The sequence below is a fragment of the Physcomitrium patens genome, chromosome 3 (assembly GCF_059467195.1).
Source record: "Physcomitrium patens ecotype Gransden chromosome 3, ASM5946719v1, whole genome shotgun sequence".
NCBI lineage: Eukaryota > Viridiplantae > Streptophyta > Bryopsida > Funariales > Funariaceae > Physcomitrium > Physcomitrium patens.
The window spans coordinates 3754079-3778628 of NC_143412.1; the positions used below are offsets into that span (position 1 = coordinate 3754079).

A 24550-nucleotide genomic window follows, 5' to 3' on the forward strand; every position below is an offset into this window, starting at 1 on the left:
GTGTGTATTCCACTGTGGAACAGTTGGTTAGTTCATGCTTGACTGAGAGAGAGAGAGAGAGAGCTGGACATTATGGTCAAGGACCATGCACTCACCCCCCCCCCTTTCAGAGAGAACTCATCCCCACATTGCATGCCCCTTTGTTTTTGTGTGTGTGTGTATATATATGTATATATATATATATGGTATGCATTCTCAAGTTCCTTCCAGGAGTTTTTTTATTTCAGAATTGTAATTTTTTTTATAATTCTTGAGGTGATTATCAATGTCATTTGGTCTCCTATGATTGTTATTCTAGATATCACCTTTTAATTCTTTATTTAACTTTTTTTCCTTTCATGGTATATACTTTATTATTTTATTATTTTGTTATTATATGAACTAAAGTACCTAGATATTTAATATATATGCATCCAATTTGTAGCCTTTCAAATTAAAGTGCAAATAGATGTGGGATTGATACCATTTTTCATTCTTATTTAAAGCATTCTTTATTTTTGGATATTTTTGGGAATATTCCATGAAAGAAAATCAAAATTAAAATTAAAATATGTGTATATATAAATATTTAAATTTTACATTTTACATTTAGAAAACTAATCTTGAATCTTTTCTATTAGACAATAATCAACATTTTTTGCCATTAAATTATATTCCAACTTATGCAAAGACCATATTTTGACAATACTATATTAATCACTACATGTACTTGAAAATGATAAAAAAATATGTTTTCTTGTATAAATTATAATATCTTTAGATCTGTGATTAATATGTTATTATCATATTTGTCCTATACATTGATTTAACATCTTGACGATTCTTAAATTTGCAAAAACTCACTACATGGAAGTTTAGATCACCATAATTTATAGAAATAGAAAAGAAAACATTATTTAGTAAGGTATATTAGACTACAATAAATACTCTATTATTAATCCTTGAATATATATATATATATATATATATATATATAAATAAAAATGTTAAAATGACCCACCCATTTACTAAATCAATCCACTTCATTGTGGCAAATGAGGGGGGTCAAGATGAGAGTTGGAAACAAGGGTGTCAAGATGACAACTGGAAATGGAGGGAGCATAGGTTGGGAATAAGAAGAGTCAAGTTGTGGGCCATGATTGTAATGATGGTTTCTAGACACAATTAATTTTTCTAGTGATGGGTATGATAGGATGGAATAATTTAGAACATGGATGGATCATTTTAATATTTTCCTATATATATATATATATATATATGTAAACCTATTTTTTCTATTGGTAAATTATAATACATAATATTTTATTTTATTTTATTTTTCTAAGATATCTATTTTTTTGTTATTTTTTTATTTATATTCATTTGTTAACTATGTTCTTATTATTATTATTATTATTATTTTTTATTGAGACTTATTTATTTTGTTGTTCTGGTATTAATCATGGACATTAGGTGTGCAAAACCAAATAGTATTTGCAAAAAAGCAAAACAAAACAAAAATATAAACAATAGTAGTAAAGAAGACGAAAAATTTCAACTTTCAGCTCTTAATTACTTTCACAAACCTAGGTTCCACCAAGCATTGAGTCTTCGTGGATGTAGCTAAGTAAGTATTCTAGAAATACATCACTTAGGTTCATCATTCTATTTTTTTGATTAACTTCTATTTTTGTGTAAGGGTTTATTAACAACCTTGTATATAATTATTGGTTTTTGTTTTCTCAATTGCAAGTAGCTTATGCTTATCCTTGTGTTTTATATAATGTTGTAAGCTTCACAAAATAAAGAAATAAATTTAGAAAAATTTCAACAAATCAAACAATTAAACAGTTAATAATTTTCAATAGCATATATGATAGCAACTGATTCACACAGTTATTTTGTTGTAGACCTAATTTTTCTTCTCATATTTTATTAATATCGGATGGAATAATAATCTAGTTTAACATTACATTGAGGTCAAATGAATACTAAGAGAATTGATTGATTTTTCAAAATTGGTTTTCATCAAAAACATGAAGGCTGGAATTTGTTTTTATATGTGACAGGGTTTCTTGTTTTAAAAAAAATCAAACATATTCACTGTGATTTCTTTTTATGTCTTTTCAACACTTCAAAATTATCTAATAAATTGGGATCATTTTGGAAAAGTTATACCAAACAATAACTTAGATACTGGAAGTCAATCGATCAGTAACCTTATGTTTGAAACTGTTGCTTATTCAATTCATATAAATTAGCTTTTTAGTATATAACCATTTTCTTACCCAAAAAAAAAAAAAAACCAATTTTTTACAATCATCCTTTAAATTATAGTTTCTTAAAGATACTAACCAACAAGGGAAAAAAATAATTTTACCCAAAAACACAATATTTTTTTTATTACACTATACAAACAAAATAAGTGTTCTTTTATTTATAAAAAGAAAATTTTATAATGGGTATTGCTCATGCCAGCAGTTCTTGTTGATTTTTAATGATTTTTTATTGTAAAAAAATACTTGTATTATAAAAAATTATTATTATTATTTTTTTGTTAAAATTAAACTTACTTTCTCTACAATTTGAAAAAAGAAAAAAGAAAAAAGAAAAAGAAAAAGAAAAAAGAAAAAAGAAAAAGAAAAAAGAAAAAGAAAAAAGAAAAAGAAAAAGAAAAAGAAATATATAATTTTTTATTGAAATTAAATCACAAAAAATGTATATTAAATCAATGATGAGTTATGGTGACAATAGCGAGAACTGTGATAGCATTAACAATATCCTACACATATGGCTAGTTAATGAAACCCATAAGAACGTTTTGAAATTGAAGGAACGGATAAAACTTTTACTACAAAATAAAACTATGAATATTCAAATGTTAAGAAATCCACGGAATGGAAACACACAATATTCGAATGTGAAGATTTCAACAGGGAGTTAGTCACCCATGACCGAGCCCCACCTATGAACAAGGCATCTTTCCATATAAAGAAATTTCGTAGTGTTGAAAGTTTTGCACAAAATTTCAAAAAGATCACTTATACCAAAGGTCAAATCTGAGGTGCTCATGCATATGCAAAAGGCACGGCATCTCAAATCCAACTCAGTCCGACCTAAAATGCATAGTTTAAAATGCTACTGAGGCCGGAAAAAGGATGTAAGAGAACATTGTGGTGGTGAAAAATACGCTGCATGCTCACTCGGAGCTTTTTAAGTATGAAGCCTCTGAATCCTCTCCTGGCGCACCATTCCCTTCTCTTGCTTGTCCCAGTGGGGAAGCCCCCGCTTGTGGACCTTCATTCCTTGTATTCAAGCTTGTTGGAGTCCCCTCCCGGGAATCTTCTGGTTTCCCATACTCGGAAACATTTCCTCCTGTCTGGTTGCCATTACCACCCATGGAACTATTCACCATGTGCATCCCCGAGTTTCCCTGGGAGACCATGCCTGGCTGCTGGTTGTGATACGACTGCTGCGACTGCGGTGATGGTGCGTTTTGTACTCCTTGTTGATTTTGCTGCAAGTACTGATTTCGTTGATTCATCATCATCTGCTGCTGCTGCTGCTGAATATATTGCTGTGATGGTTGCATTGGTTGTGCTGCTGGAACCTGCAAATGCCCATTGCATTGTTTAGTGATATCGAAAGTTAGAATCTAATTTGAAGGCTTGCCGAGAACTTCAACTCGAGGATGTCTAGGTTTAAGTCGCCGAATAGTAGATCAATAGGATTTGAATGTGATTTTTGGACAACACTACTATCTAATGCGTGCGCACAAGTGCGACAGACCATACTCAAACTATTCCCAACGACTGATGTGAAACCGAACAGGCCACCTCAGTAGAATTTTGGCTCACTTGGGGTTGTGCGTCTGCAATAGCTGCGAGGTACATAAGATTCTGCTGCAACTTTGCTTGATACCTGCACGTAGAACGTGTTAAGAACTGATATCCGGACTCCACTACAAGTCAACACAAATTTAATACCCTATACAGGATTATGCAGGGCAAGCAGATACATGTTGACAACGACTACAAGTACTGCATCGACGATCATGGTGACTACCAACGGAAATGCCCGAAAGTTGGTTCATTTGACATAGTTAACAAGAAATATAGACTCAGACTTTCAGAAAAATTTACCAAGCGATGGATGAATAGTCCCCGCATCGTAGCATCGTAATGCAGGTTTGCAACTATTCTACCAACTTTAAAATGTGACGAAAATTAGAAACGTACGTAGCACATTCGTTCAGCTTTCCAAGGTTTTGATTATCGAGAATTGCGAGAATCAGCTGCTTGTTCTCGTCCAGGTACTGCACGTCAATGAACAGAAAGGCAATCTCAACAAGGGTCAAAGTACGAAACCAAAAATCAAAGAATCCTGAAGTCGTCAAGTCAGAAAACTGAAATCAATTCAGCAGACTACCGACGATACTAACTGGTAGTAGGCAATACAGCAAAAACCACAGCTTCCATATATTTCACTGTTCATCCAGACCCATGATGTGTTTGAATCCTTCAGAGACATCACAGACAGCTATGAGGGCCCCCAAAGTGCATACAATCGAAACTCTAAAACCCTAAGCCCTATGTTTCAAGTTACTCATCAGTAAATGTCTCACAATTCCACACGAATTCCACCCCAATGGTGATTCAGGGTGGTATAGGAGGCAGTTTGGGTTCACAGAAGATCAACCACCAATGCAACTAAAAATGGTTGTTAACTTAGACAATCACTTGATTTCCTTCCCCTGTGAGAAGACACCACCGACTTGTGATAGAGGTTTTTCCTACACAGACGTGCCTATTCCGCAAAGAATGAACCAAACTCCCTCCTATTTCATAAGCGTGCATACGATGCATGCTAAAGTAAGTACTGCTATTGAAAATCACTAAAACATGAGTCATTGCTTTCTTTGAGAAATGCACATTCAAATGATTTGAGAAAAAGATCTCAGAAATATGTACCCACATAACCGAGAAACCCAAACATGCGACAGACCTTCTGGATGAGCTCAGTAGTGATAGATGTCCCCGCATACGGCGCCATTTGCTGCATGATTCTCAATTTTCAATACGAAAATGCACTTTTCTGCTCAAACGCGTCCGAAATTGCCCTCACTCCTCATCACTCGCACCAAAGACCCTTTCCAGACCCAGTATCCAACGACTCACAAACCCTAGCCCACAGACTGCGAAATGGCTCAGACCACTCCCAATCGATCTCAGTCTAAGGAGCACGACACACGGGAGACGCAACCTCCGATTCACGACTGCTCAACTGCTGCGGAGTCTTCTGAGAATGGCTTGGAGACACTGGGACACTGACTGCAAACGTGTGGGCTCGGATAGAGACAAGAAATTAGATAACCTGGACAGAGAGCGCAAAACTAGAGGGGAAACTGAATAGAGGAAGAGCACACGCCACGCTGCATCGGAAATTGCTCCGTGGTAACAGAAACGGGCGACTGATGCTGTGCACAGTCACTGCTAACCATTTGAGGAGCCTATGCCCGCAGGTCCAACAATACCAATCTAAGAAAATTTCCGGAACAGATGTTTGAATTGTGGCAGAAGGATAGATTGTGGAACAGAACAATAAAGTTACCGACAATAATAGTATAAATTTATCACTTTTCAGAAAGTAATTATTTCAGTTGTCATGTGCAAGGCACTAACAAATTCGTCGGTTTTATAAGCAGATCTCGAATGTGCTAATACTTACGCCATTACGTAATTGCTTCACAATTTCTACGTATTCATGGGCAAAGATACAGACTCTACTCTCAAATCTCCAAGGATAGAGAGTAAAGCCGCTTAAACAAGAGCGAATACAAACCTAAAAGAGATTTAATATACACATTGACAGAAGTTTGGACTTCAATCTACCCCAACAGAATCACCGTCCACACTTACATTTAATGGAAGACCACTCTAACTAAAACTGTCAGTAATTTCAGTGTAGTTCTATGATTTGTAAAAGTTACCTAAGGGTGACTAAACTTGTGCTGCAATGAAACTCAAGAGTGAATGACCAAAACAGAATAGCAGTAATTCATGAGACGGGGGGATGTATTTTTGTTACATCTCTGATTTCATGATGCATTCATGTACGTGACCTTTCATAATTCCTCCTTGTACCCTGATTCATATGCTGCTGGCAGCTGGTTAGACATGAAACCCCCTCATTTATGATTGAATTCTTTATTTGAAAGTTACTAATACGATTGTCGTTGGGTGCTTGAAATGGTACAGGTAACACACTACTATGTATTGTAGAAAATGTGTTTATCTTCTCCTGTGCCTCCCACGTCGTACAATTAATCTGTCTCCAACGAAAGTTTTGTTGCACTACGAGTCTCTCTTCAAAACTTTCAGATGCCCAATTCAAATTACGTGTTCTCGCATATTCTGGGTGGCTGGAGGAACTTGGGACCGAGATCAGATCGGTGCAAAAGTAGAACGCTCGCACTACTACATCCATAGTTAGAAAGGGACAACTCAGCGCGGTACACTATAAGACATTGAAAGAAGCACTACTTGATCCCACCATTGGCAATTGTCTGGACTTTACAAATGACCGAAGACGTAGTGAAAGGTACATTCTTGTACTGAGCAACCAGATCACTTCCGGTTTGAAGGTCAGGCTGCACGCTCTCCCATATCTTCTTCTTGGGGTTAACATCGTCGGGTTCACCAGGATAGCCTGGAAATGTGACTCTCTCACCAACGGCAGCACCTTCAGGAGGGGTGACTAGCTCAACCTCCGTATGGTCAGCATTAGAAGCAGCCAAGACCATTGCTTGAGACTTAATTCCTCTCATAGCTGCTGGCTTCAAGTTGCAGAGGACACACACTTCCCGATTCTGCACAAAACCTTCCATTTTTTAGGTTACCTGCGGAAGTAATCAGAAACATTCGCGAAATTTGGTTTACAAAAGTGTTGGTTACAGCACCTTCCAACTAAGTGCAGACCATATAAAACAATAAAGGCTAAAAAAAATCTATTGAGTTACCCCACAAATGGATTAGGCACTTTATTCAAGCTGATTACCTCATGTGTAAATACGATTGATATCTTGAATCCATATAGGTAAAATACATACCTGCATCTGTTCAAGAGGGATAAATTTAACGAGACCACTGACAACTGTCCTGGGAGTGGGTTCTCCAACATCGATTTGCTCCACATACAGAGAGTCGGCATCTGGATGTTTCTTCACGTCTGTGATGAGACCAACCCGTATATCAAGTCTCGAGACATCCAGGGGCAGCTCTTTAACCACAGCTGGCGTCTTCTTTCCTGTACCAGCACCTTTACTGCCCTTCTTTCCCTTAACTTCTTTCTCTGGTGCGGATATAGACAGAGCCTCTGTTGCAGACTGCAATGCTGCAGCTCGATCGGCTTGACTGCCAGAAAACTTCGCTCTGTAACCTTCCATTTCATCGTCTTTCTGAAATTACACAATACGCCCAGCTTTAGTTAGCTTTTCCACCAACAAGAAGCAACCTCAACATAGCAGCACATGTTAACCGCGAATATTTTGAGAAGAGCGGCAAACCTAAGTAAGAGTGATTATAGTAAAGTCAAACGTGAATGAGGTTTGAAGTTTTTCATCGTTACGACCGTCGAAGTTTGTCATGACCTGAACACAAGTATGATGGTAGGGCAACACATACCATTTCAGCAAATATAGGCTCTGGATTGCCGATAGTGTGCCCTGATTCGACCAACATCCAGGGCTTACAAGCTCGTTCCAGATCACCATCCTCATCCACAAGAGACAATGTTGATGCAGGAAGATTCAATTGAAGAAGAACCTGCAAAGGCATCACTACGGTTAAACCTGAAGACTAGTACATGAACCTGAACATACAGGAACTACAAGTTATCGTTAATGATACGAGTCTCCTTGTTCAGACCTTCTAATTTTCTCAGCGACTATCTGAAAAGCCCATTTGAAAACAGAAAACACAAAAATGATATGAGAGACTTTAAAGTCCAACATGCGGCTGAAAAGGATTGACATGAAGTCGTAAAATATAATATTCCCTACTACATTCATACCTTATGAGAGAATGAGGGCATAAAAGGCTCGAGCAGTATGGCCAAAAGATGGACCAAACCAATTGACGTCTTCAACAATATTGAGCATGCAGGTTTATCTTTCTTGTAAAGCTTCCAAAATTGACTTTCCTGTTGTAGACCAATGGTGTATACGCTAGCAAAACGATACTACTTCACTGAAGCTTATGCATTGGCAAACATATATTTGTACACAAAACTCCATACACGAAATAGCGAAGTAAATTGTTAGCACACCATCAAAGAATGCCAGGAGGCACTGAAACGATCTTATGAGTCGAATGACATATCTGCAAGTACAAGTTGCCATGACTGGATACTTCCATAGCAGCTTTTAGACCAGTCTTCAGCTTTACCGCCTCCATGCATTTAATATATTCATCAATTGTACCTTTGACCTTCAAAGCAAGTTTTTTGGTGAGTTCGTACTCCTCAGGGTTGCCAACTTCTGGAATAACTTTCCTGTAGCCGCCTTCCCTGCACACATATTCAACGGTCATCTGATTACTCACGATCTAGCTCAGGGTTCAGAACATACAGACGAATGCATGTTGCTCCAATATTGTTGGGAGATATTTGAGAATTTGCATATATATATACACACACACACACACAGCGTAAATTACCTTTGAAATATAAGTAGTTAAAGACGCAAAACCACCACTACGGATGCTAATGCCAGAAACAATCTTATAACTGACGAAGACTGATGAAATTTTAAACAAATGGCAATATACCAAGCCACAAATACTTTCAGACGCACATACACATACACATACACACACCACGAGAGAGAGAGACACGTGTATAGTCAAGAAGTTGGAGATTCAAACCTGATGGCTTCGCCAGAAAAGAAAGCGTCCGGTGAACAAAGTTGCCTAAATTCTTAAGTAACTCGTTGTTTTGTTTGGCTTGCAGATCCACCCATGTGAATAGTGTGTCGGACACCTGTAACGGTACATTTGTGGCCATGAACAATAGAAATAGGCAAAATATAAAACTCTCAAGGAACTTTTCAGAATGCACCAGAGTTCTATTACATAGTAAAGAAGAGGGCACCTCTGGCCGATTTATAAGAAGATAGTATCTCCAGACTTCGACGGGTATATTAGTGCTCTTCACATCATTGCCAAACACACCAACCCCGCGACTTTTAGAGAACTTGCCTGCAAAACAACAGGATCCACGAATGTATTTTAGTGCATGGCAGCTACTGCACTACAGAAGATACTATCAGCAGAATAAATAACTGAAACATTCTCAGTTCTTCAACACTAACATCAGTCTCTAACACAGCATTAACGCAAAGCATGCATTGTAAAACCCATCTGTCGCTACTAAAAATCAAGCTGCAGCCTCTATTTCATGAAAAAATGGCCATAGCGATGTGGCATGTACGGATTACAACAACAGCAGTTCAATAACAGATACATTTGCAATGTTATGATTGAGTTGCACGAGATTGGAGAAAGTTCGAGAAGAATGCTTACCTGACTCATAATTAAGATACTCCGTGACACTTATAGCCTTCATCAGGGTCCATGAGTCCTCTGTGCCCAAAAGCGTGCACGGAAAGATAACCTGAAAAAAAGTCGCGCAGCCATTAGTATTCCAAGCCACAGGTGGCAATAATAAAGTCCTGAAATCTCAGTCGAGGCCTTAATAACTATTGAAGCAAATATCGCAATTACAATGAAAAATTGATGTAAATACGTACTGAAACCGAGAAATCTTGCAAGAAACATGTGCCTTACTGTATGGAATGGCACGTTATCATTCCCCATGAATTGCACCAGTTCAACATCCTCGGGGGACTTTCAACATTTCTCCCATTCATTAGAATAATTAGCTGTGATTGATATGTAGCCAATAAGAGCATCAAACCACACATAAAATACCTGGCAAATTCCACAAAAAATTAGGAGTGTGATTCACAATTCACAACAGCTAATGACAACAAGTAGGTATTGCAAAAAATTGTTAAAAAAACTTTTTTAGAGATTGTACTCTTCGCTCTGATTTGAGGGGTCAATTAGACGCTATTTCTACTTCACAGTAAGGGTAAACTTTTCTCCCAAGTCCAAAAGGACAATTTCATTAAACCAATTAAGAAGTTGGGTGCCCTACACTAGTTTGGTATTCGGGAGGCAATGCAACTGAAATTTGTGAGACTGCTGAGTGTTATGAAAGACAACCTTCTGCTTATACTTCTCCAGTGGAACTGGGACACCCCATTTCAGATCTCGCGTGATACACCGCTCTTTCAACCCATCACGGATCCAAGCATTCGTTTGTTGGATAGAGTTAGAACTCCAGCCACCTGTTTTCAACGTATTAGTAATATATTGCTGTAATTGATCATTAAGACCAGGAAGATCAAGAAACAGATGATCCGTCGGACGCTTCTCTGGAGTGTTGCCACCCACCTACCATAAAATAGACACTAGGCATTATGAATTTATGTGCGTAGCAATAACATGATGCCAAAAAAAAAAAAAAACAAAAAAAAAAAAAGGAAAAAAAAAAGGATGTCAGTACACCACGTATCATTTTCCAGACATTATCACTTACTAATGCAATGCAAGAAACTCACCTTGCACCTAGGACTAATTAAGTCATCGGCATTGAGGAGCTTCCCACACAGATCACATTGATCCCCACGAGCATCTTCGTAACCACAGCCAGGTGTTGGACATGTACCCTCTACCAGCCTATCAGCCAAAAACCGGCTACAGGTAGTGCAGTATGGCTGTATCAATCCAAAGGAAACGTTAGTGAAGTTGGCATCAAAACTAGAGCAAATTAACCACGCTACAATCATAATTCCTTACTCAAGGAATAATCGACCACTTCTTGCAGAGCTGACTCTTTTTTTGGATCGTCTGTCGACTCTAGCTCAAAGCAATTAATTGACGATTCCCAAGATTCCTTCGGATGAAAGTGAGGATTTATCAGACTCTTACAGATTATATCATCGAGATAACGTAGCACAATATTAAGTGACATGGCATTCACGCTCTTTCAAACAAAGGAACCACTGCTGGGTACATAAAACTTCATGCCTTCGCCAATCTCTTTGCGACATTTAAAGCTAACTTCATGGCAGAACTTAAATATCAGTCGATCGCACCTGAATCATTGTATTCTCGTTCAATCGTTTCTTCTCATACAAGGACATGAAGATAGATTGCGCAATTTCAGTCTGCTGAGGAGTGGCCGTTCGCCCAAACTTATCAAAGTCAATATCAAACCATTCGTAAATGTCTTCATGAATAGCGTGATATCTGCAGCAGGAGCACACAGACTCAGAGAGTAGACCTGACAACCATAAAAATCCTGACGCCTCAGTACAATACTCAGGAAAACTCAGTCCGCATTGATTCGGCGAAGATGCGAGCACTAAGGTCCCAAATCAGCTCAAAATGCTTTTGACTTATCAAATTATGAACACCTCCACAGAATAGCGTTGAGCCTACTTGTCACAGATCTCCCGCGGAGTAAGGCCTTCCTCCATTGCCTTGGTCTTGGTAGCAGTCCCAAACTCATCAGTACCACACATGTAGACGACATTGTAACCCTGCCTCCGACAGTACCGGGCGTAAACGTCGGCACTCAACACACCTGCGAATTCATCATCTCAATCGACCACAAAAAAAACACAACGAAGCTAATTACTCTACTGCCATCAAACTCACAACCTTCACAATACCTCCCAATACCTCCAAAGCACCCCCCTGGATGTAAAATTACGTCCAAACCACAGCAACAGACGAGAAAACGCTATACAAACCGAGATGGAACACTCACATCCGATGATGTTTCACAGGTGCGGCACATTGTTCACGTAAGGCAGCGCGCTTGTGACCGGGACGTTACGCTTGCCGGGAATGGGCACCCTCACGGGACGCTGCTCCCGGGTAGCGTGAGTGCAGTCTCCGGGGTTGTTCACGTTTGCGAGCCTCGCTACTGACAACCAGCTATGGCGAGGAGGAGCTCAATTTGGTGCGAGAGACGACATAACGCGACACACTCGAGCAGAGTGAGATGGAGACGACGAGGTTTTGTTAACCTGTACCGAGGCTTTAGCTGGCCTTCAATTCCAAATGGAAGGTTGCTCCCTTCTTGTATGCAGGTGGAGTAAGTGATAACGTTGCTTTTGGAGTTTAATAAAATTTAGGGAAATGTTAAACACTAAATGTTAGAGGAATGTAATTGGTTTTTATTGGTTGCATATCTAATAGTTGGTTGAATCTAGAGGTCATTTTTACTTTCATGATAGTTAGGATAATAGTTGGTTGAATCTAGAGGTCATTTTTACTTTCATGATAGTTAAATAGGTAGATCATTTTCATGAAAACTTGGGTCTATTTAACATTGTCCAAAATTTATTGAATTTCCATATAGTTTCTTCTTTTGTTTACAGAAAAATAGGGTATATCCAATGCATTGATAGAATGAAATGTAGTACAAAAATTACTTCTGAACTTGTGATACAAATGAGGTATAGTTAAGAGAACTAAGTGAGATAAGTGCTAATGCTTTGTGAGTGTATTCATTTTTGTGTAATATCAAGCCACTTTGTAATATTCTAAAATTTCACTTAATTAAGTTATATATTTTGATTAGGAATTTAGCCATCTTGAACTTGTCTCACCTCATAAAGATAATAGTTTTGTATTTGGGATGCTTTTCTAATTTCCTCAACAAATTTGGTTGTATTCTATCAACCCCCTTAAAATTGTAATTCTTATATGAAAGTCATTCTATTTTTTCTTTTCAAGGATACATTTATTTCTTTGGTTTGAAATGGTCCATAGACAAAGTCCTCTTAGCAAGACCAAATCTTATATAGGCATTTAAAATCAAGGGAGATATTTTTTAACAGTTTGCTTATTAAAAGAATTTATTACAATACTTTATTTTTATTTTTATTGAAGATTATTTTAATTTTTTTTCTATAGAGTAAAAATTTATGAAATTATGGCTATTTATTATGTCAACTTGAAGATATTATAAATAAATCATTGTAGAGATGAAAGTTATCACTCAAAAAAACTTTTAGTTAAACTGTGTTTTAATTGTTGCCAGTATAAAACCATAGCTTTGCAAGAAAACAAAAACAAAAATCACAACACTAAAGAGTTTTCATTGTTCTATTTTGCTGAATGAATAATCATTTTACTTGTATAATTATCAAGTTTGAATTTGGTAAAAGAATTTGAGGATTAATCCTCAACAATTGTATTAATTTTGTTGGCTACCGTTATTTGAAGTATTTGATTTTATGTAACATATCAATAAACAAGTTTAGAAGAATACCAGTCTACTACAATGCCGATCTTGACTCTATAAACTACTTCAAAATATTACGTCATACAAAATATTCATTTAGATTAGATATAATTTAAATATAATTATGTCAACATAATTATAGATATTACAGTGTAACTGAAGTCGCAAGTGGAAATTTTATTGGTGACAACACACATTTTAATCCCCACTTCGTTAATAACACCATGGAACATTGCTCACATTATGTATGTCACCAATTACGCATCAGGGTTTACATATAATAATTTCAAGGACCACAATCTTGGCTTTTTCATGTGTTGCATGGCAGGAGCTAAATAGAATGTTGTGAGCAATTGCTTCCCAGTTCACCATGGTTTTAACCAATCAGCAAAGTCTTCAATTCCTAAAAAAGTCATACAAAGTTAATTTATTGTTAAAAATGGCATTGTTGATAAACGCATTTCTAATTGTGAACCGGTGGGGAAGTGAAGCCTGTCTATTACAGATATCAATGCAGCATTGATGGGCTCAAACTTGTGTGCTCAAGTTGCACCAGAAATTGCAAGGTTTTTCTAAATTTCTGCAAAATTGTGTATTTTTTTCAAATTGTATAGTGTGTTTCACCGAACACAATTTTAGTGGCTAAACCAACGGATATCCACAATTCATTCTGTGACTGTACAAAAAAATTTGCTCTGGCTTTGAAAGCGAAGGAGAAGGTGTTATTTCCGCCTGCACACAGTATCCTAAGAGTTTAAATTTGTGGACAAGGTTATCTCACGGCAAGTTACAATGTTGATCCTAAAGTCGCGTTAGCTACTGAGTAATCTTTGATGTCCTCAACTGCCTTCATTGTATCCCATCTCCCGGTCTCTGATGGCACTGTTGAGGAAAGACCACAAAATCATCGCGTTGTGTTGAAACATTTGACCTCAGAAGATACTCTCATTAATGTAGTCTACTGTAACTGCAGTCTACAATCAGCTTGAATTAAGCGAAAAAACAAATTATCTCAGCACATAATACCTCTTAGAAGTGGTTACATACAAGGTGTAGCAGACAGGACTTTGAAACATACCTGTGACTTAAACTCGAGAACCTGTACATACTCGCAAACACAAGCAAATGAAGAGCAATGGAGTAGAAAAAGATAAACGTTCGAGCATACCTGTGAAACAAGTTAAACTAGCATTAAACACATGTACAAGATTCAAAGAAGCGGCCTAGCTTGAAGTTCACAGGAACAAAGCAGGGGAAGGGGTAGATATTTACTTGTTGCCAAGAAGAAATCGACCACTAGTGAGTGTGATTTTGTCTCGAAGACCAAGCTCCCTGTACCTTCGATCTTTTTCCTGCATGATCATGGAAATGGAAACATGGAATCAGTGTCTATGGTTGCATGGTCGAATCTGCTGCTTGTTAAATGCCAGAACAACTACACTTTATAAGACCAAGTAAAGCTGACTAACAGTACACTCAACAATGTACGAACACAACTAACAAATTTTATACGACCAAGACCATTAAAAAAATGAGACGCAAAGAGGAGTAAGAAATGTGCTGTAAACAAAACCAATGCTGATAGACGGTCTGATTCTGCGCATTGCGAAAAGAATAACAACCTTCTTTGAAAAAGCAGTAAACGGATTAATATCATCTTCATACATCTTCTTGTATCTGCTCTCTACATCACCCCCCATTCCTGATTCCAAATCCTCCCCGCGCTGGTGATCAGACACAAAGTTGATGACTTAAGAAATTAATAAACTGTTGCCATTCGGTGCTTAGTAACAGTTATGGAACCAAAAGGCTATTTCTCAATGTTGTAAAGAAAATTTTGTGCATAACACACAATAATGAACGAACAGAGAATAAATCTACTCACAAGTTTGCATTGCCTAAAGAATTTTTGTACCTTTACCCACCATTTGTAATGGAGTAAATACAGGAAATCAGCATGGGGAATACCTTCTTATTTCGGGAAACAGGTCCTTCTTTAGTATAATCCTGAACAAAACGCATCTTCTCATAAAGCTTCACATTATCAGCTTTACTCCGCTCAACGTCTGCTGTCAATAGTTGGCACCTATCCCTTGATGCCCGTAGCTCCTGCAAAATTATGCACCCATTTTCAATGCCCTGTAAAACTGACGATTATAGAGAAAAGGTGGCATTCTAAAAGATTGGATCCATAAGATATGAGAACAAATCGTCGATTCAGCTCTTTATCATGTAAAAATATTCAATATAAATTAATTGAGACAGTCTACTATCGTGCTTAGACAGGGAGGGAAATTATAACATAAGCTCACTTCTTCAGTAACTCGCAGGCGTTGCCTAAATCGATCACGCTGGCTACAAATGACTTGCAACATAGAATTCCGGTCTTCACCACCTACTCCCTTAGAACTTTCATGTTGCTGCATGTCCCCATCAGGCACCAAATATGTATTAGGAGAAAAAAAAAACACTCCAGGTCAACATAAGTGATAGAAATATTAGAATGCTAATGTTGAGAATTCATTTAGGCAAACGCATTTTGGAAAAGTCTCGTGCAGTGTTCGACAACAATCTAGCTGTAAATTCAACACAGAGAATACCAAGCCTCGTTGCTAAAAAAGCATGTACAAGCTTAAAACTTAATACCAATCGAGATCAGGTACCTCTGATGAGTCATTAATACCCGAGTCCGGTAAGTCCCAGTCATCTGAATGTTTGGTAGGCCGACGGTCGTGTGAAGGTCCATAGCCCTACATCCAGTAACCACCACATCAAACAACACTCACTCTCATGCACTTAATCCAATCCCGTGTAGGACCACTTAATTTATTGATACAAGCACCTAGAGAAATAAGATATTTGAACCATTCTGAAGGCATAATCACGGGAATGCAACCTTCACGATATCCTCCTCCAATTTCACAATTAACGCCTTATGTTTTGTCACTTGAGCCTCCAATTCTCTGACTTTTTCAACAGCAGCTAATGCTGCCTCTGTCCTCTCTGACAATTGAACCTATCAGATTATCCAACACAGAAATGATGATTAGGATTCAGAAAATGTGCAGTTAATCAAATAAAATCGACGCGAAAAAGACTCAGAACATTTGGATCACTTACGGAGACAGAACATTATTTGCTACAAGGGTTAACAGTAGGCAAATCAAAACACATCAAACCGTCTAGTGAAGGAAGATTGGGGTTCACCCAACCTACCAGATTTGAAAAACACTAGAAACTGAAGACGCCTAAGCATTCTTACACTTAGACTCACCTTAAATTGGGTAAGTTCATGTTCCATTTTGCGATTTTTATCAAGTAGCAATGTCTCGAGTTTTCCAATATCCTCCCCACGTGTAGCGATTTCCCAGTCTTCAGCTTCCACAGAGTTGTAACCTACCGCCTGCATCAACAAAATGCATCACCTACCACATTAAAATAACAGTAGCGTATGATTCAAAACTGCTGCTGAGGATGCGTTGTGTTCCCCCCAAAACACATTTGGACAAAAACAGTACAAAGGTGGGGTTCACGTACACTATCAGAAACTTAGCGTTCGACGTGATGACAATCATGCTTACAATCGCAATAATAGAATTATCGAAAATGACCGGTTCATAACACAAAAAACCAAAGAATAAACTACAAAATTACGGGAAATCACATGCGAGGACTAGGTTGGCACCTGCAGAATTTTAACTTGTTTGCGCAAGTCCTCTACTTGTTTAGGGGTGGGCCGTTCACTGAGTTCTTTCTGCAGAACTTGAAGAACCAAGTCCTGTCTCACAAAATTGTCAATTTATCAAGTTCAAATACAGGACGTCTCTCAACGTATTTTTTCAATCAAATGCTTGACAATTACAGGTATCACAATTTCACAAAGTACGCTATGGATGAAGACCAGATCAAGCGTGAAGACGAATAGTGAAGCTTCCCTTACCTTCTCGTTAAGAAGAGCATTTAGTCTTTTCACTTCAACAAGATGCTGTTCACGTTCGTTGCTCAGAGTGCTTTCAATCGTGTGCAACTCATAATGTAGCTCAGAGATTATCTTTTCCTTCGCTTTCAAAGAAACCTCTAGATTGCTACTAGCCTCCTCGTTCAGCCTGTGAATAAGGGAATAGGAATCAAGAAAAAGCAATTTCTGTCAACATTTGAGAAAGGAACCGGGAAATAACGGTCGAAGGAAACAATCACGAAGCAACATTTCCCAACTTGTAGTTGTGACATCGAAAATTGAAGAACTAGACGCGAACACTTTGCGTACAGAAGTGGTATTTGTGACATGATTGAGAAGCACTTGTGAAAGAGAAACAAAATTTAATTGAATAAATAACATGGGAAGATGTAAAAAATGCTACTTGAAAATTTACCGCTCCTGAAGATGGACCTCTTGATTGTTTACTGCTTGCAGTTCTGATCGCAATTGTTCCTGCCATTTCAACAAAAGGATGCCAGAACACTACACATATTTATTGAAACTCTTCAGTAAAGATTGAGATTACAGCACTGCTATAATTAACTTACTTTAAAATTCACATTCTTAAGTAATAGCTGTAATGGAAATTGAGAATGTACCTTTTCTCTCTCTAGACTCAAGAGCCGAGCCTGAGAACGATCCACTTCATCTGTCAGAAGATTCAGCTCCGACTGTTTGGCTGCACTTACCTCCTCTGCAAAAGATACAATTCCCAAACTATTGGCAAAACATTCCAGAATGACACCATAGAGAGAAATCTCATTAAAACGTCAAGGTGGACTGAAAATGAAGACTAGCTTGTGACTTTACCGGATTGGGCATGTAGATTAAACAGCTGGGTCTGCCCATACTCGTGAAGTCTTTGCATATTTTGCACACTCTCTTTGGCTGCCCGTAGCTGATTTTGTAGAAAAGCCTCCCTGAACCATGGATATCATCAAGTTTGAATGCTATGGCTGATTCCAATGTACTGGAGAAGCTATCAAATACCACAAGTATTATTGTGCGTTTGATAAAAACAGAATGTGGTGCTTGCGACAAGGCACAAAGCTCATTGTTTTACCTCTCTCTGATAATTTCAATGTTCTTCTGATTTTCTTCTGCGAGACTACGCTGCTTCATCTCAACTATCTCCTTAACTTTCTCCTCCATCTACGATTGAAAAGATGCAAATCAGTGTTACGGTTTAAGAAATATCTTCTATCAAAATTTATATCCTGAAAAAATCAAGAAATGTCGCACAAATCCGTTCTGTCAAAAAGGGTTAGGCATAAAGCATGCGATTTCAAAAAGATTGGAAAAGAAGTCAACAATGAAAAGATGATTGGCATTCAAGAAGCCATAAATTAACCTGTTGTTCCAGCAAACGATTTCGCTCTTCCAGACGTCGCACTGTAGCTTGTTGGTTCCTGAGGTGGGCTGCTTCAGAGCGATACTCCTCAAGCTCTTGCTTCATCTTTCGGTAATCTGAGTCAAGCTCCGCCAATCTCGTTGCTAGTTCCTAAACCACCAGCCCTTACAATTAGAAATTGTCAACACGGATCGAAGTTCATAACTTGAAGTGCTCAACATATCACACAACACTTGCTGCGATACCAACTTTTGGGGTGTAGGTCCTGTTCTTATCACTTCTCCATAACATTAGTAATAGAAACAATCTCGATAGCAACCACTTAGGCATAAAATTGGAAATATTTTGAACAAAAATAACTACTCCTAGTCCAAAATGCTGCTTGTGCATTCATTTGTGAGTGCAAAAGCTAATACACTTTTTACAAATCCTATAGGTTGGTTACTCATAAACTCGAAATTCGAGCATTGAGTTACTTGTCAGTCTGAGGAGCCAACAACGTGAAAGGAAAGAGGAATGGCTGCTTACAGCGCCAGAAGAAAGGGCGGGAACAGGATCAGGAGCCTCATAGAGCTTCTGATACACGTTGAGGAAAGCATTTTCTCCAAATTTTGCTCTTTTTGTAAGATTGTCCACCTCCTCCTGATATCCCTTTAATAAAGCTGGAAAAGCCTTGGCCTTCTCTTCATTGGACGCCTTCTTGAAATCTTGTTCAAACAGAAAAATACTGTGAAGACTGTTTAACAAAAAAACCTGGACAAATGGCAAAGCTAAAGCAGCTGGCACTGGAAAAGTAAAAAAACAGTTTACCCCGAGTACTCTCGGCAAGCTTGCGGCGATTTTTGAGGCTGTTCTCTTGGTTATCACCGATCCTCAGTCCTTGGTCATCCAACTCTGCCCTCCATTTCTCTAAATCCAAATCTGAAACATTGATTCGAAGAAAAACTTAGTTAATTAATCTTCTTAGACCAAAACACTGAAGCCTAAAGTCAGGAATACGGTGGGATCAGAGGACGAGGATTTGTTTCCCAGTAATTGTCGATTTCGCTTCTTGATCAATCAATGCTGAAAGATTCGGAAATTATTTTAAAAAGAAATTGATCAATTGATATTCCATGCAGAGTATGTTCCTAATCACACTAGAGTGTACTTGATCATCATTGCATGCAACAGATCATTGTACTAAATCAGAGTGGCAATACCATAATCTCTGAAGGTTATAAACACTCGATAAAAAAGTCAGACATGATACACAATGAAATTCGAGAGGAAAACGAACGCAGTGGGGTCCGTCTGGTCTAGATTTCAATCTGAACATAAAACCGATTTCTAGAATGAGATTAATGAATAAGTTAAACGAAATAGAAAGGAGGAAAAAAAGAAACTTCGTCCAAACCACTAGATCAGGAAGCCTTCACCAAGTTGGAAAATTGGTTCACTGAACCGGAAAAAGTTAGACATCAAATCCAAAGCATTTCTAGTGAGAACATCCGCTTCGGTCTGACTGGTGACGTATTGTGATTCTCAATGGCATTTCTTTCAAATTTTAGGTAGTGTTGCCATCTTTATTCCGATTCCCAGCCCTAATCTATTTTACTCTACTGTAATCAGTTTCCAGTTCAGCCAACTGAAAAAAATAAATAAAATTTAATTGCAACGCAGCAAAATCACATTTCAACAAAAAGTTTCGAACCTCACCTCTCCAGAATGTGAGCACGAGTAACATGGGAGAAGAGGAGTTAAACGCGGGTATCGCTTGCCGCTGTGTGGTTTCTTTATCCACACCGCCATCGCTCACACCTCCGTCGGATCCCATATTGCACCTCAAATAGAGAACACTCTTCTCATGCCCCTTTGCAGGTCGACTACAAGCCGATCCAACAGGCTCTCCGACTACTTCAGCTCCAGATTTTAAGAATTTTATCTAATTCCGATCTGGTTGAAACCTTAAAAACTAGAGGTGTGCTTGAATTTTAACTCTGCAGTTCACGCTGTCCTTTTTTCCGATCAAACCAAATGAACTACCTTAAAAAATCCTGTACCTGTCGAAATGAACAGATAGAAAAGAAGAAAGAAAGGAGGAAAAAAAAAAAAAAAAAAAAAAAAAAAAAAACTGACGAATGGCTATCTCTAACATCTAAAGTATACAAGAAACTCAACCCCAGATCAATCAATGGGATCGAAAGACCAAATAACAAGCGGTAGATGCACGCAAAAGAGTGTGCACACACCGCCAGCTTCACGCCCTAAGAAGATCACCAGAAAAAACTAAACCAAAATGTCCAGATGAAAGCGTGTAAGCACGACGAAGCTTTTCAATTCACTCGCGAACTCCACGGCAAGCAGATCGCGGCAAACAAGATCATTAAGTAAGTCACCGATGGACGTACACTGGACGCAATTGCGCACGGAATAACGTGAAAATTTGTGATTCATAATAAGTACAGCACTCAGAAGCAAAAATGCAAAAGAATGCAACAATATCGACACCCGATCGGGCACGGCGATGGCGTTCGTGGAAGCAACAGCAGGAACAAGACTAATGCAGCGCCGTGCCACAAGACGGAGGCGCGTTCGAAAACAAAGGGTTATTGCATCACAGAGGGCGCGAGAGAGACAACGTGCCGACCAATGAATGACGTTTTGTGTTCGTCACATTTGTTCATTCGTTGCGTGTCTATTTTGGATGAGAACCCCAGAGGGATCTCGGAGTCCCACACCCTGCCCTGGTTCTTAACATATTGGATGAAAATGGGTAATGGATGGGAGTCATTCGTTGATCAGTTTTACATTCAGACTTTTGGCTTGCTTTTGATGGGATCAATTTTATTGTTATTAAATATAATGATCGAACTTCATAAGTTGGGTATGAAATTTTCCAATAGTGGAGTCTTCACTGTTATTATTATGATTAATATTATGCACCAAAATTCCTCTTCAATAATTAAAGGCAATTACAAAAAATGAAATCTAAACATTCAGAGTTATATTTAATGGTAAGATACGTTTACTATTTTTAACTTTAATTAACTCATAATATCTATTATTATTTCAAAAATAATGTTTTTTTTGAACTTGATTATTTTTGTATAATAAAGCTTCTCAATTTACATGTTGAACTTGAAATCAGTAAACCTATGTATTAACCAATTTATACTTGAAGTAGAGATTAAAATGAAAAAACGTTTTAATGTTTTGATTTTTTATAAAACATGATTTGATTTCAAATAAATATCACAACATAAATTATTTACTATTTTATTCATATATTAATTTTCTTAAGTAATGTATTTGTTTTGTAAATATCTAGGATAGTTAGAAAATCAGAAAATTAAATGCAATCAGAATATGCCTTTTTTTCTTTCTTTTTTTTTTGCATCAGTAAATAAAATGTAGTTTTATAATAAATTGTCATTACTCATGAATAACAAATTATGACATCTTTAATTTACATCTCATGTTTAAGTAATAATATACATATTATATGCCATGCACTTAAAAAATCTGCTAAACTCACAACTTATATCAACATTCTAACAAAATAAGATCTCATGAAATAAAGTTGGAAGGTTATTGCAAGAGAAGATAAAGTATTACTTTCATGCTACAACAAAATTTGATTACAATATTTTTAGGTTGCATGACATTGATAACTATATTGGCATAGCAAATTGATGTAAATTTTGCCATTTATATGCTTTTAGGTTCTCTTGCCAATTGCAATTGGTTTGAAAAATGTTGTGTTGCAAATTAGTTCCCTAAATTACACAGTTTTTGTGTGCTTACAGCTTTGGTGCCAGCCTATATTAATCCAAAGAAAGTATAATAAATTTTTGGGTTTTTGAGTCAAAGACCATCCATTTTTTTATATTATATTATTAAAACTGAACAGTCAATGCATTTCCTTACAAGCACAAGGGAAAATTCACTTTCATTCTTATAAATTTTCATTTTCATTTTTTTTTTTTTTTAAAATTCTAAATGTCCCTTTCTTTACTCCATGATTTTTTTGCTTGAACTTGAAGTTAATTTTGGGCAATGAGACTAGATGTATAGAAAAAGCAAGAGCAATGGCACCCACATCATGTATTTAGCAATTTCCATTAAGAAAATACAAAACAAGACTTGCCATCTCATGGTCAAAGGTCAAACTAGTTTTTTTCATAACACTTGCCTTGTACTATTAAAAAAACCAATCATTGTCACAAAGTGTATTAATGTACTTGCAAAAGAGGGTCTTATAAATGAATATAAGAAAACTATTGCTAGAACACGTAAATCTAACATGTTCCCTTTACAAAACTTTATCACAACATTTTTACATTGCTTGACAATGGTAATCCTTTTTGAGTACCATATAAATGCAAAGATTGTCATGTATTTGCTAAATTTGGACTTCAAATACAAATTACAAGCTACATAAAATGGATAATGAAAAATAGAAGTTGTAAGTTTGTTAAAAATAATCCTTACAGAAAACTTTGTTGGCTTTACAACTCAAAGCTATGACATATCATACTTTGCCAAGCTCTAGTGCTTGGCATAGGGTGTTTGTATTGGTGAAGTTATTTTATATGATTCTACTTTGTTTCTTATTATGTTGTTAGCTCAACTTATTCCTAGAAAAAAACAATGTAGTGTTTGTATATGTAGTGATTGTATATGTCTACAAGAAGATTAAATGAAGTTATTTAACTAAAAATTAACATTTGGTGGGTTTATATAACATAATCAAATATGATTTCAAATATTATTAATAAATTTTAAACGATTTTATTTTAACAATAATAATAATTATTTTCTAATGACCATTTCGTAAAACCTTATTTCTTTTTAAAGGACAAATATTTCTTCTTAGTCTGACATGTGGCACTAATGAAAACATATTGAAGGCCATTCATACATCAATTGAATCCAACAACATAATTCCAAGTGTGTGTACTTTTTATATTGTGTAATTTAGAGATATCATTTTAAAGATAATTATAAAATTCTATATTAATATAAATTTTTGAAACACAATGTTTGGTAATATTTTTGTTAAGCACTATTAGTTTTGAGTAATCTCTTTGATAACAGTAATTATCCTCTACATGCTTTGGATTTGTATTTTATACAACAAATAATTTTAAAATTATAATACCATTTTTTAAAATTAAATAAAAAATTTAGAAATTTTAAAAAACAATCGACCTATTTACTAAATTAATCCATCCTATCATAGGAAATAGAGGAGAATGAAGGAATAAGAATGAGAGATGAGAACAAAGAAAGAGGAATAAGGAAGTCAAGATGAAGAAGGTTGGAGGAGAGTGAGTAAAGGCTTAAAACAAGGGAGGTTGGGATAAGAGATATGATTGTAATGATGGTTTCTAGAGATGATCCATTTTTCTAATGATGGTTACAACAAGGAGGGTTGATTTATTCAATAGATAAATCATTTTAACATTTTCTTAATTTATAGAACATAAATATTGTTTTAATGAATTGAATAAAATAGATAAATTTCAATCCTTGATATAGATGGATATTCAAAAATTAAAATATAATAAAACAAATAAACACCATAAATTTTTTAAAAATATAAAAAAAATAAATAAAAAATAATAACAAATTATACAAAATAATAAATTATATGCTTTTATTTCTTAAAGAATCAAATTTGACAACAATACATGTCATAAAAATGATCTAAATTTTATCCAAACAACAAGAAAAAAAATGTAAAGTTGATATATTTTGATTATTAGAATAAAATAAATATATATATATATATATATATGTGTGTGTGTGTGTGTGTGTGTATGTGTGTATATACTGCACATAAGTAAAAAAGTTTTGCAAGAAATTTATACCCAATT

The 24550-nt window shown here is 36.5% G+C and overlaps 2 protein-coding genes and 1 pseudogene across 7 annotated transcripts; all 3 read right to left on the bottom strand.

Annotated features, from left to right (window-relative positions):
• Positions 1–2900: 2900 nt before the first annotated feature.
• LOC112280091 (uncharacterized) lies at positions 2901–5373 on the bottom strand. Of its 2 annotated transcripts, none has more exons than XM_024515128.3 (4): positions 4984–5373; positions 4218–4294; positions 3837–3900; positions 2901–3589 (listed from the first exon to the last, which is right to left on the bottom strand). In XM_024515128.3, exons 1-4 carry the CDS (start codon positions 5038–5040, stop codon positions 3179–3181), a joined length of 609 nt encoding a protein of 202 aa, XP_024370896.1. In that variant the 5' UTR covers positions 5041–5373; the 3' UTR covers positions 2901–3178. The 2 variants fall into 2 exon arrangements, with proteins under 2 accessions (XP_024370896.1, XP_024370895.1); XM_024515127.3 differs by having other exon boundaries at positions 3816–3900.
• Positions 5374–6169: 796 nt separating this feature from the next.
• LOC112279371 (putative methionine--tRNA ligase) lies at positions 6170–12061 on the bottom strand (annotated as a pseudogene). The gene is made up of 14 exons (XR_012217136.2): positions 11875–12061; positions 11544–11688; positions 11198–11351; positions 10661–10816; positions 10263–10493; positions 9822–9965; positions 9558–9648; positions 9127–9233; positions 8901–9015; positions 8334–8539; positions 8050–8178; positions 7662–7802; positions 7088–7435; positions 6170–6847 (listed from the first exon to the last, which is right to left on the bottom strand). The product of XR_012217136.2 is annotated as a putative methionine--tRNA ligase (transcript).
• Positions 12062–13926: 1865 nt separating this feature from the next.
• On the bottom strand, positions 13927–21264 carry LOC112280090 (protein CASP). Of its 4 annotated transcripts, none has more exons than XM_024515126.3 (19): positions 20388–21264; positions 19500–19610; positions 19218–19396; positions 18690–18839; positions 18402–18490; positions 18149–18258; positions 17938–18032; positions 17733–17791; positions 17300–17465; positions 17045–17137; positions 16634–16762; positions 16256–16375; positions 16023–16109; positions 15672–15779; positions 15328–15468; positions 14982–15083; positions 14632–14711; positions 14438–14458; positions 13927–14091 (listed from the first exon to the last, which is right to left on the bottom strand). In XM_024515126.3, the coding sequence occupies exons 1-19, from the start codon at positions 20503–20505 to the stop codon at positions 14082–14084; spliced, it is 1968 nt and encodes a 655-aa protein (XP_024370894.1). In that variant the 5' UTR covers positions 20506–21264; the 3' UTR covers positions 13927–14081. The 4 variants fall into 4 exon arrangements, with proteins under 4 accessions (XP_024370894.1, XP_024370891.1, XP_024370890.1 ...); XM_024515123.3 differs by having other exon boundaries at positions 13927–14241; XM_024515122.3 differs by having other exon boundaries at positions 14438–14527.
• Between the last annotated feature and the right edge of the window lie 3286 nt (positions 21265–24550).

Excerpts from the sequence above, each read along its gene's own strand:
- LOC112280091 (XM_024515127.3), bottom strand. The coding sequence starts at position 5,040 with ATGCAGCAAATGGCGCCGTATGCGGGGACATCTATCACTACTGAGCTC. Across the intron at positions 3,901-4,217 it reads AAGCTGAACGAATGTGCTAC|GTATCAAGCAAAGTTGCAGC; the intron begins GTACGTTTCTAA and ends TTCTACGTGCAG. Across the intron at positions 3,590-3,815 it reads TGAGCCAAAATTCTACTGAG|GTTCCAGCAGCACAACCAAT; the intron begins GTGGCCTGTTCG and ends GGGCATTTGCAG.
- LOC112280090 (XM_024515121.3), bottom strand. The coding sequence starts at position 20,505 with ATGGGATCCGACGGAGGTGTGAGCGATGGCGGTGTGGATAAAGAAACC. Across the intron at positions 17,466-17,732 it reads GAGGTCCATCTTCAGGAGCG|GCTGAACGAGGAGGCTAGTA; the intron begins GTAAATTTTCAA and ends CCTTATTCACAG. Across the intron at positions 15,469-15,671 it reads GCCTGCGAGTTACTGAAGAA|GAGCTACGGGCATCAAGGGA; the intron begins GTGAGCTTATGT and ends ATAATTTTGCAG.